The 13,686-nt window shown below is 34.4% G+C and overlaps 1 protein-coding gene across 1 annotated transcript in view; it reads right to left on the reverse strand.

Moving 5' to 3' along the window:
• LOC106468448 (alpha-crystallin B chain-like) overlaps window positions 1–13,686 on the reverse strand; it is a 16,845-nt gene continuing 3,159 nt past the window's right edge. The window contains exon 3 of the mRNA XM_013928875.2: window positions 1–783. Coding sequence (XP_013784329.1) covers window positions 586–783 — 198 coding nt within the window. The 3' untranslated portion in view covers window positions 1–585. The remainder of the gene's footprint in view (window positions 784–13,686) is intronic.

Consider the following 13,686-nt stretch of genomic DNA (forward strand, 5'->3'; position numbering starts at 1 on the left):
ACTTTTAAGAGAAAGAAACAAGTTCTTTATTTTTCTTTAAATGACATGTAAGTACAAATAAATATCACAAGACAAACGACAGAGAACACTGACAAAGGATATTGAACTCCTGATTGGCTTTACGTGCAACGTGTGTTAGTGCTGCTGTCCAACTATATTCACAGTTCTAGGTCGTTACTAACGTGTAATATTTTCTTAAAAATGTAATTATGTGGTACAATTCTATTTTAGTGGATGTGCAGGATATACTGATACATATCTAATCTTACTGCTATCATTTACTATCAGAGAAAGAACATTTCAACAAAAGGAATGCCATTCCATATACTAGGTAACTGAATATTGTAACAAGTAGCTTTTTATAACAAACAAAGTATCGTTTCAATGGAGAAAAAAAATCGTTGAATGAAACCAAAATCTAAGTGCAACTCATCTTAGAAAAACAGTAACGATTTTATACAATTCAGAACATTATCGCAAAAAACAAACACCCAAGAACAATAAAAACCTTGCTTGAAAAGAAAAGCTACTTTGTTTATTCTTACAGTAATATATTAATTACGATAGTTTATTTATTTTTTTAGTTTAAGCGGAGTGAATAGGAATCATTCGTTCTTGTGATCCTTCTAGGGCCGGTAGAGGCGATTCAATCGTCAAAACGCCATCTTTTGATAAAGATGATTTAATCATTTCCGGGTTGGTTCCCTTTGGCAACAGAAACTCTCTATTATACTCTCGAAAAACTTGTTTGCACTCAGATTTTTCTTCATGCTTAGCATGTACCTACAAAAATACAAAAAAATACGGAGTTAATTAAACCAGAAAAATAATGCTGTGCTAATAAAAAGACACACACACACACACATATATATGTATAATGATATGAAAAGTATAAAATATATTTATAGAATCATTGTGTATGTAATTTAAAAAAGAACTAGAAATAAGATGGTTTGTTCGGTACGTACAAAAGAACTTTATACAAACGTTAAAAAAAGGATTTCTCTCCAAAACACAAGTTTAACAGAAGTTATGGACACATTTACTGATTTACTTGTCAAGAGGATTGTGAATTGAGCTTGTAATAACAATACTAAAGAAAAAGCGTGAACGTTGACACTGTATATAAAACTTGCAGTACTGAATTGTTGAACTATGCAGTTAACAATTTACATTCTATTATTATTAATTATTGAAACATAACTAATATTCTTATTAATAAATACTAATGCTTTGCATTTTCAAAAACCTTCATTTTTAGCCGCGGTATAGTGGCTTATAGAAGGGCTCTGAGTTTCTGTTGTTTTTTTTTCAAGTACAAATCTTAAGCTCATAGCTCCATCTCTTGACCATCGATTTGAGATATAATTACAGCCGCGGCTATTGAAAATTCCTCATTTTTGAAATATAAATATAAAGATAACTACGAATACTTATTTCACTGCCTGGAAAGTGCTGAATACAAAATGTCCATTTGATACATTTTATGGAAAGGGCTTATATATATGTTTTAGTAGTTCTAATATATATATAACAGTTTTAAATTGTGGTCGTACAGATGACCAAAACGTTTTGAAAATAATATTCTTATTTTAACCCGTTGCAACACCCACCCCCCTCCCTCAGTGGCACAGCGGTATGTCTGCGGACTTACAACGCTAGAATCCAGGTTTCGATACCGTCGTGGTGGGCAGAACACAGATAGTCTTTTGTGTAGCTTTGTGCTTAACTTCAAACAAACAAGTAACAAACAGTCTAGTAATGTATTGTAATTTCAAACTTACAGTTCTAAATACACAGAAAAACAGAGAAAGTTGGATATTGTGATTTTCTTGAGAGGGTGAAAATATGTACAATGTATTGGTTGGACATAGTACCTTGAATAGTAACTTAACGTTTTACTATATTCTGTAGCACAGAGACGTTTGTCAAACAAAAGATACACGTGTAGTAGCGGCCTCTTTTAGTTTTCAACAAGATATTCCTGCTGTAGACTGCGACTTAACCTTGGAATCAGCTGAACAGAAGGAGACCAAGAGCTATTTTAGGACACGTTCAGGGTCTTTAGGAAACTCTAAACGTTTTAAAACATCTGTTTTTACAGGCAGTGAATAAAACAATAAAAGGTATAAAAACAACAACCGGAAACATGCCAAATAGTTGTACATAAGGCAGCCTTAACCCATTATTTTACATAATACTCCCTGCCAAGTACAAAAATAGATATTGTTTCTCGCTGATGTGCATACTTAACCTTCTATTACCACTGAAGATATCAAATAAATACATATTGTGAACATTATTTATTGTTTTTATATATCTGTGTTTGCGTGTGCAAAGAAATCTAATGATTTATTTTTAATTAATTACTATAAGGCGCTAAACGAAAGCTACTGACGTTAGCAAAAACTATGGATTGATATATTCTTCTGTACGTTGTTATACTTGAATTAGATGTTTACTTAACATTATTAAAGTGCGGGTTAAGACGCACATCGGAAGTCCAAGGTTCGAGCCATGATACACTGCTGAATACGCTCCGCGCTTTCAGTGGGGGATGCAGGTGTCATAATTGTGACAGTTAGTCAATCTCATTATTCGGTTACGAGTAACCATGGAAATGACAAACTTACAGGTTGCGCCCCCTCTGGTCAGCCATTCTAAGTTAGAGAATCTTTGATCTGGCTATATGTCGCACAAGATGCTATTCATGTTTAAAATATCAAACTTCGTTCGTAATTTATAGCGCGGTTTCTTTTCAACTAATCCACGATTAAAAAGAAGTGAAAATACTCTGACATTTGAAATCATGTATACGTGTTGTGCGCATGGAGAAAACACATTATTTTCTTTTTTTTTACATATACAGTATTTCTGAATTTTCGCCGTCTCTAATTTTGAACTGATATACTAATATGCAGACAGCTGGCCAACAACACCCATCTTTAACTCCTGCACTAGTCTTGTCTGGGATTTGACCATCAGTGAACCTTATAGCGGAGCCACAGCTCTAAAGTCTGGAGTGAGTTTGTGCGGGACTGGAACCTAAACCATGAACCATCAAATTAACAGTTCAGGCATTCTAACCATTAGACTACGTCCGGCCTAATTTTGAATACTTTTATATGTATTTGTGTGTATGTATCTATCTATATGTACACACACGTGCACATATTCATATACGTTCGTTTGTAAAATACGTACTAGACCAAGATGGTATTATTATTTTTATTAATTTTTTAATGGTTAATTTTCCTAAGTACACTAAACTTTTCTAAGATTTTGGACTGATATGCACAATTAACGGTAAATTTATGAACTTACAACGCTAAAATCTGGGGCTCGATTCTCCGTGGTGGACACTACAGATAGCCCAATGTGGCTTTGCTCGAAAGGAAACGAAGTTAATGCACACATAAATTGATTTATTTATTTGTTTTCTTGTTTTAAGGGGATTTTGGTTGCTAGGTGTGACTACGGCACAGAAATTATGCACTAAGTCGCTTGTTTCGTGTCTATAAGCAAAGGTCAATAACCTTCACTGAGCCTTCACCAGCAGGGTTCATCTAAAACAACACTTCTACTAGTACTATATATAACTAGCATAATTCTATTGGCATACTTTATTTAAAGAAAGACCTCAGTGTTAGAAACTCACAACTGTCTGTGCTTAAATAGTTTTATGAGGCTGTATATTCGTTGAAGGAATGTTACAGCAGTTTTACTTTTGATAATGAAGGCTTAATAGAAGTCATTTCTCACTCTAAAGGTTCGTTCGTTTTAGCTGAAGACCACACACAATAGGTTATCTCAGTTCTGTCCATCGCAAGTGATCGAACCACGGATTTTAGCGTTGGAAGTCTGTAAGTTTATCGCTAACCCACCAGGGAGATCACATTAAAAGTATATATATGCGCCCTAGTTTTATGAATTATTTCTTTTCACGTGAAGAAAAACTAACTGCAATCAACGACAGTGATTTTTTCAGAATAACAAAAATTCTGTTTTTGAAAAACGTCTGTCAAAAGAATTTCACGCCCCTTCCTTCATTTCTGAAGCTGTTATTGTAAATATTATAGTTCTTTTTGCAAAAGAAAAAAAGGGGGGGGGGGTATTGAGGAAGAAGATATTTTCACGTCTTCTTCTATTCCCCACCCCGAACACCGAGAAAAATGCCTGATTCTGCATTTTGTTACAGTATAAGAAGTACAAAATGTTTGATTTACTTCACGTGGCCTAGTGATTAACACTTCGGGCGCTGATCGAACGGTCCGAGGTTCGAGACGTGACGCTGCATTACGCGCTACGTACTTACATATAAGTTATATAAGTGACGTTATCTGATGTAAAGAACAGTACAAAACATCTTTGATAGAGAGGGCGACTAACTGGCTAGTTGTCTTCCCTCTGATAGTATATCAAAATACGAAACAGCTATATCGGTTCTGTGGCCGTTTAGCCTACTTGTGCATAAGACGCCCTTCAAGTTGAAAATTCCAAATCCATTTGCTCTACTAAAACGGAAGATCCTCCCGACATGACTATTTACTGCAGTAGTTCTTAAACTATTTTGCTCCATGCCCCACCTATACACCTCAAAAACTTTGATGTCCCCTTACTATAAAAACGAATTTGGTGTTGAAAAGGTATAATAATATAATGTAAAATTTAGAAATTTACCAAAAAAATAGGAGTTTAATTTTCTCATTGACCCCAAATATATTCAAATTGCCCCCCCCCCCCACGGGACTTGTGCCCCACGTTCAGAATCACTGATTTACTGTATATTAAACGCAAACGTTAATACTGAAAATCTTTTGTTATTGTAGGGTAGTAGTGCATATTGAAGTTTTAGAAATATATATATATAATTAAACTTAATATTATAGATAAACAACAACAACAACAGGGAACATTAAATAACGACCCATCTTATGATTTGTGCCCCTGTGTTGGATGTTTGTTTCTTGCCTGCGTTGTTTTTTCTCTCTATATAAAATTATATTGAATTATATGTCATCTAAGGTTTGGTGTATGCTGTGTAAAATTCACGTTATTCTTCCTTTCATAAAAAAATGTTTTGTTAGCGTACTTAAATAATAAAACTAATATATATATATATATGTGTGTGCATAGTTTGGTTGATTGGTGTTATTGCTTATGAGTGATACAAATACGCAGGTTTGACGATGCTCTTAACGAAACTCTGGGAAAAAGCAGTTAATGGGATAAGCTGTACATACGGTCGGTTTTAGAATTCAGAACGGTATTTAAAAGTGAATAACAGTTACAAAAATGTTTGAACAAACGTGTTTTTTCTTTTGTAACTATGCCTGGCGCACTGGGCGGTAGGCATGGTCACTTGGATGATGTAAACACTGATTCAGCCTAGCATTCTAGATTGTTGTTTCTCAAATTAGAATTTTCTTGTAGTTGGATTAGGCTATACAAAGAAGCTTGGTAACAGAGTACGTCGATTAGATAATAAGAATTGTCCAAAACTGGTTCGATTAGTAGACTAATGGGAAGGTAACGAGTAATGCATTAATATTCTGTCGTGACAGCTAATGGGCTTAGTGAGAGAATAATAGGCTAAAAAGACATTTGTAATAATTTCTCACAGATCTGATATCCAGGAGGATCATTGGTTCTTTGTTAATATATCTGATACTAGAAAGGGTCTTCAGCTCATTGTTAACATATCTGATACTAGGAAGGATCTTCAGCCCATTGTTTACATATCTGATACTGGAAAGGGTCTTCAGCTCATTGTTAACATATCTGATACTAGGAAGGATCTTCAGCCCATTGTTAACATATCTGATACTGGAAAGGGTCTTCAGCCCATTGTTAACATATCTGATACTAGGAAGGATCTTCAGCCCATTGTTAGCATATCTGATACTAGGAAGGATCTTCAGCCTATTGTTAACATATTTGATACTAGGAAGAATCTTCAGTCCATTGTTAACATATCTGACACTAGGAAGGATCTTTAGCCAATTGTTGTCTTATACTTAAGATATGTTATCCAATCTTTCAAAAATTCATCTATCTATTTATTTTTGTTAATAAATTACCAAGGTTTACATCTGATCGAGTCTAAGAGTCATTTGTTGTTGTGATTAAAAAAATATAAATTACTACCCTCTCTTAAAATGCCATATGCGAATCTTTTTGTAAGGAAGAATCTAAATTTGGTAATTTCATATAGCAGTTTGGATAATAATATAAACAGAACTATTAAGCAAGGCAAGGAAACCAGGGTGAGCTGTAGAACCACAAACTTCTTCTCCAAGTATCTTCATCATGGAATCTTGGAAACTTTCCAAACCGGTAGTTCTACTTCGTTCTCTCCCACATAGTTGAACATGTGCATAACTCACAGCTTCCTCTGGACTAACTACGCTTATCTTTGCTAAAAATAACTTAAGTCTGTCAAAACAAAAATAACTTAAGTCTGCCAAAACAATTTTGACTCATATTTCTTATAACATTAGAAGTTTTGATATAAACATATTCGATCTTGGAGCTCGTGGATTCAGCATTATTACTTCTTGTCGTTGATAAACTTGTGTATGTTAATTTATAAAAGCTTTAATAAATGAAAATCAACAGAGAGTCTCGAAACGTTCTCATTGATATATTCTACTTTACCATTCGGCAAATAGAAAAATCATCTCGTTATTGAGTAACTTACTACAATAATTCGTTTATTAACCAATTTATCTTGTACATGTTAGACATTTACTGTAGAAAATTCTGATGATATCTCCCGTCACTTTGATTACATAATACATTCTGTGGATGCAGCAGATCTATCCCCAGAGCTCGCTTAGTGGGGGAGTCAGGGGCCGGGTCCCCTAAAATATCGTTAGCTTCCATACGTTAATGTTGCTAATTAATCTAATTTTAGATTTGGCTCCAACATATTCTCATACCCCTACCCCACTCCCCCAGTTAAGAAAAACTAGACTGTCTATCCCAGAACTTACCTGCTTTTCTGAAACTACCAATCAAACAAGTCTAAGTTATGAATTAAAGCTAAAAATTATAACGTGTTTTTTTTGTCTTTCTTTCATGTACAACATTAAGATGGGCTACTCGCAGTTTTTCACTCCATAAATGCTGTTTTGGAATAATCTTTTAAATGTGGTATGTTTTGCTTTTTGGATTATCGATACAAACTATATTTCCTTGGCGTCATCTTTTCCTTTCAGCACAAAAAAAATAAAATAATTTCTCCAATTCTGATTTCACAAGCAAAGGAATTTCTTAAGTACAACTTTTACAAGCCATAGAAACTGTTAGTTAACATGGAAACATATATTTTATGTTTCTTTTTTGTATGTTGTCGAAATGTTGGTTTTCGTGTGACAGTTTTAAATTTTTAAAATCTTCCATTTTTCATCTGACTCGATTGTTATATTTTCCGTGGCTCACTGGTAAGTTTCACAGCTTACAACGCTAAAATTTGGTTTTCGATACCCGCAGTTGGTAGAGCACAGATAGTCAATTGTGTAGATTTGTGCTCAATAATAAAGAAAGAAAGACAAAAACCAATTTCTATTCCCACCTAATGTTTCATAGCAATATGTGTACAGTTTTTGTTTGTTTTGTGGTGAACCGGGGCTATATACGAAGATAGATATTTGAAATGCATCCATTAAACGAGCAATCAGAGATAAAATAAGAGCTCAGAAAGATGACAGAGATGGATGAGAATTTGTGAATCACCATCCTTGACTCACTCATTGCGACGACTTCTATTATAATAATTACGAAGGGAGGCTAGCCACTGCAGCTGGACAGCTACTTACTGCTCTTTGGATTACTCCAAGTACCACCCGGTTTAGAGAGTAGCTCACTAATGTGCCTCTTAGTGGAACTGCTGATAATTTTGGCTGTGCACGCTATCCTTTTACTGTCTCTGTTGAAAAACCGGGAAGTATATGTGTGAATATACAGCGTATTGTGCTCTGATTGGATCCTTAGTATGACTAACCACAGTTGAATAGTTCCACAGCTTTACCACTCTGAAAGTAAATGAAAGTCCTCCCAACTTTCGTAGTGTGTAACGTAGTTATTATATAAGCGTTATATTTTATAAACAGTTTTAATACGGCATTACAACAAGTAAAGTAAACGAATAAAGGATACGGCTGTAATCCATCTTCGTATAGAATTTCTGTGTAAGATGAGTTATTTGTAATAAGGAAGAAAAGAGTAATAATTTTAAAAATAAAGTGTAAGAATTCCTTCTATAAATATATATTTACTTAACTTGGTATTTTGAAAGCTCTGAAAAACTGTTGAAACTAAATCCACTAAACCGAGAAGTTAAAGAGAAAAGGTGTTTGTTTTTAAGCGTAAAGCTAAACAGTACGGAACCTGTACTGTGCTCACCGTTGGTATCCAACCAATATTTTTAGCGGTATAATTTATCAAGCTTCGTTGGGTCACCAGGGGGTTACAACGCAAACGATTTGTTAGATGAACCCGTGTTTGGAGAGTATCAATTCTACAGAATCTTAGAACTGTCGTAACTATGCATCACGAGGCTACTTGTGGGCCTATGACATTTATGACTTTAGGATCCAAAACAACATATGAGTGAAAAAAAAGTAAACAAAGTATCACTGATATTGTAACTAATCTTACAGTTTACTCCTTGGGTCTCCTATATATCTCACATGAAAAGGAGATATTTTACTCATATTTGTCTCTTCTTTCAACCGAGTGTTGTGACAGGCAAAAAAACAACAACAAAAAACACGTATAGTTACTAGACCTGTTGCCAAATGTGGACTCCACCGGTAGTGAACAGTATAGACAATCTTGTAATTTGAATGTTAAAATTACCGACTTGTCTTTCTAGTGTTAAAGTGTGCTTATCAATATAATAAAACACCTTTCATTTCACTCCCTTGAACGAGTTTCGTTCTCCGATGCTGTTTTTTTTTATTATTTAGGGAAGAACGTGTAAGCTATTTTCCATTTTAACTAAGAACGCGTAAGCTATTTTCCATTTTAACTAAGAACGCATAAGCTATTTTCCATTTTAACTAAGAATGTGTAAGCTATTTTTCATTTTAACCAAGAATGTCTAAGCTATTTACCAAGCTTCACTGAGCCATTCTGCTCAAAAAGTGTTCTAAATAAAGAGTCTGACTCTTATCAAGTTGATTTACGTTAGAGTATGTAAGAACTATGCACTTAACCGATCAGTAACAGCAGTTTTATCGTAGACTCTGGTATGTCCCTTGTACTTTTACTGTAATATGTAGAGGTGTGTAGATAGATGGTTAATGTGGGCCTTAAACTAATGCAATGTGACGTACTGTTGTTCTGTAGTGCAGTTTTCACTGTAATAAGCATTTGCGCAATACATTGAGAGCGCTGTGGTTCCCATTCTTCTTTATGGGTTTTCCAAAATCTGCTAACCACGCCTAGACAACGACTAATTTGAAAGCCTGTTTCAGCAATTCAAAGACACAGCTGTTAATGGAAGATGTGGATGATATCTTTAGTAGGATGTAGTTTATTGGCATACAATCCGTACAATGATGGATATTTCTCGCGGTATAGGGGTGTTAGCATGTTAGTCCAATAGCATACAATGTTCACTTTGGAATTTGTTACACGTTAGATGTTGCTCGTATAGCTTTCGACAACTAATATTCCGTAAAGTCATGTGCTTTGGAAGAAGCTTAAGATTACACTTAAATCGTATTGGATTTTCTTAGTTACCGTTTCAAGGGTTACTACTTTATCTGCAACAGACTGCTGGGTTATTTAACTTTCAATAGAACCTTCTATGTGCAACTTAGTAGACTTAGTAGTCAGTCGTGGAGTAGTATGTTTTTTTTATTTTCCCCTGCTACAATCAAGCCTGCTACCGCTTAACCAAAACGGCTCAAAAGTACATGCATCATTTTTTTTCGAAACACTAAAATTTCGTGTTTTGCGTACTTATATATTCGCACAGTAGATGTCGCGACGGTAAGCACAGAATGGGCCAATTTTAAACATCATCTGCATTTTTACTACACTTCAACTAATTTCAACAAAACGGCAAGAGCTTTTAATATATATTGTCAAAAGCCACAGGACTGTCAGGAGCAAGATAATTAGGTATTCAAAATGTTGATACAGCTTGTAAACAAAATTCTTTACATAAACGGGAAGGGTAGGGGTGATAAAACTTAAGAAAACGCCCTAAAGATATTGTTTATGAGGATATTGTATCGATCTATGTTCAATTACTAATAGAAATTGGTTTTTAACTGTCAGAAAACACATCAATCCCTTAATGTCAAGCACTTAAAAAGCTCTAACTTTTCTTGAGAATAAATGGCAGATTAGACTCTACTAGAAATTGTTAATACTGTTACTTACCACGCGGAAATGTTAAAATATCATTTAGATTCAAGACACTATAAAAAATGTAGCATTTTAAAGCCTTCAGTAACCAGTTTTTCACAAGCTCTAGACTGAAGTTTTAAAAATATACTTAATATCATGTATCTTTCATTGCAGTCGAATTTATACGATATTTTTTTTCAGGAACTTTCTATATTTACTCTGTTCTTGCTCAGTGAACCAGAACAGACTGGACACTGATAGAATAGTGAATATAAATAGAATCTTACTATATTATTATCAGCCAACTACAAACTCCATCTTTCTTCTTTAGTTAAAGGTAGTTTCATTAATTACTGGTTTGTACTAATGGAGATTATTTTGCACTGTTAGCTTAATATATGGATTTAAGACTAATCTAGATCTCCTAAGTTACCGAATCTCAGAAGATATTTATTACTGGGTTGACGGCCGAAAATATTGTTAACAACAAGGTACCCAACTGATAAGTCAATGCATTTAATCTTTTTTTAGGTTTTAGGTTTCTTGTGCTTTGATTTATGGCATCTTTTTAATTTGCTATATAGAATTGGCTTCACTAAATTGTAAGCTACTTTTTAATTCTCTTCTATGTAGGTAGAATATTTTCGAATAGAAGTTATTAATAACAAATGTAAGTTGGTCTCGAGTAAAAAACACAAATAAGACAGACAGTCCGAGGTCCTTATACTGAGGATTAAAACCTAAACATTGAAAACTTAACCTTCTTATACTGACCGCATCATAGTCTTCTGCAGTTCATGTTGTGTGTAATTAATACATCACCTTAAATGAGACGATTCAGAGGTCGATGTAGTCAGAGTTTACTAGGATTTCGTAACGCCACATATAACCTGCTTGTTATGAATTGTAAAATATGGTAGCCATTAAGGAAGAGGAGGGCCTTCCTAGTTGGTATTTTAAACCCTAAACTTTATGTGAAACATGAGCCATGATTTAGAGTTACCGGTCAGAGATTCTAAAGTTCATGCATAATCAACCCTAATTTAGAATCGCTGACCAGGAAAAAAAACAGTTACGAATAGGAACTGACTATCACAACTATAACGCCCCTTTCCCCCTTTAACGCTTTATTACATAGTGTATTCACAACTCTAGCAGTAGACCTTTAAATCCTCAGCCCAGCACGCAAGGCATTGGGCCGTGTCCGGTCCTAAGATCCTCAGATGTAAACGAATATTTTCAAAAATGATACTAAAAAGAAGAAAAACACTCTCATGGTGTACAGATATTGAACACCAATCAACTTTTATTTAATTAACTTAATTGATGTCAATCAGTTGAGTTACTGGTCCACGTTTTATACCTTCTAGTAATGATATAAAAACAAATAAGGCCTCTGAATCCTGGTTGTGGGTTTTTAAGGAATTCATAGTCATCAAAACAAAATAAGGCCTGTAAGCTTGACCTCCTGATACCGAAGACAACATTTTTATTCAGCCAAATTCATTGAAATAATGGTGTCCGGGATTGAGTCCAATACAGGACTTTTAAAATTCCAACAACAATAGTCCTCGTCATATGATACCAACAGAAAGAAATTTATAAGCACTAGGTATGTTATGAGAGTGACAGTCTATCTCTTAGCGCGGAGGGCGGGCGGTAGGATGCCGATGATTGGCTATCTTCAGTCCCCTGGCCAGTAGTTCAAAATTAGGGACGGCAGCAAATAGTCTTAGTAGCTTTGACTAAATACAAAATAGAAATTAGTTTTCTAGTGTTCAACGAAATACGTAATTCTGCATGCTACGCCCGACTATCTATAATAATAAAATGGCATGTCTGTGGGTCTCTGTTTGTGAGTGTGTGTGTGACCGCCATAACTCCAAGAGGAAAGAACCTATAAACCTGAAATTTTGCACCAATACTAAGCGGACCCTGAGGGAGTGCACCTGGGTATTATTACTTATCTTATCCACGTACGCATCTTTTTAATGAGGCAAGCTAGCGAAAAACTACAGGAAAGAAGTGGTTCCTTATATAACAACTTCTAATATATAAAAAAGGCAATGCGTTTTGGTAACAATGCGTTCCAACAATGGCTTTAATATCATGTTGCTTAACAATAAAAGTATAACCTAATATTGTTGTTAGTCTATGTACTGAAAGTATAAAAAGAAATGTATAAAAAACAAAACTGGAAAAATATTTGTTGATTTCTTAATTGAGATTCTCGGTTCATTAAAGATGTTTTTTTATTAAAAAGATTGGTGATATAACAGACAATAGCTTAATTCGGAAACGATTTACGTTTGAAATTGAATCGATATTTTTAGTTTCATGATAAATTTTATGCACTTGGCTCTAGGCTAGGCTATCTCACACTATGTCTTTACTTTAGGTTTATATATTAATTTCTTTAAATTATACCAACATTCACTACACTTACAAGGTTTCACAATAACCCCTTGCAACACCGTCACTAAAAACATAATGGTCAGACAGTAATCGAACTATTGTATCTGGATAAATATATTTGAGCTTTCATGACTTCTCTTATTTCCAGAAATCAAGCGTTACGTGATGCGACACACATTGACTGTATCTAGAATATATCAATCTAATAACCCGAGCGAAGCCGGGTACTTTCGCTAGTATTTACATACAATCATCATTCATTATAATACTTTCTTCTATGGCCAACTAGGGGAAAGTAGGAAATGGAGAAAACTCGTAATGCAGTAAAAACAATTTATACTTTTGTTCAAAATGTCACTGATTTTAACAGTCAACTCGCCGACCATTACACGGAAAGCTAATTCGCCTAGCACTACAGGGGAAGCTAATTACTTGAACACTATTAAAAAAGAAGCTAATTCACTGAGCAATATATGGAAAGTCAATTAGCTGATCACTAAATGGGAAATTAATTCTCAAATTTTCAATTTTATTTCAATTTAAAGATGCCAATGTATTAGAATGTTATTTAAAGTTGTAAGAAACTAAGAATACAGAGAGTTTTTCACAAATAAACAGGATTACGCACGTATAATGTTGATTTTAAATTAGTATTTAGTCCTCACTTCTTGTACGTATACTGACACTTTAACAGTTATAGTTGTTATTAGAAGAAAATATTAATTCATTTGAAGTCGGAAATGCTATCTCCATATAAGCTCTAGCAGATGGCGCTGATGTACATCTTGTTATACCTAGCTGAAGAGAGATGGTTTTTAAGTTCTGAACACTGGTTTGAAGAAATATTTGCGTTTTAAGAGCCCCCCCCCCCCACGGTCCCATCGGAACTTTCTGGGGTTTACAAAT

The sequence above is a fragment of the Limulus polyphemus genome, unplaced genomic scaffold (assembly GCF_000517525.1).
Source record: "Limulus polyphemus unplaced genomic scaffold, Limulus_polyphemus-2.1.2 Scaffold3011, whole genome shotgun sequence".
Lineage (NCBI taxonomy): Eukaryota > Metazoa > Arthropoda > Merostomata > Xiphosura > Limulidae > Limulus > Limulus polyphemus.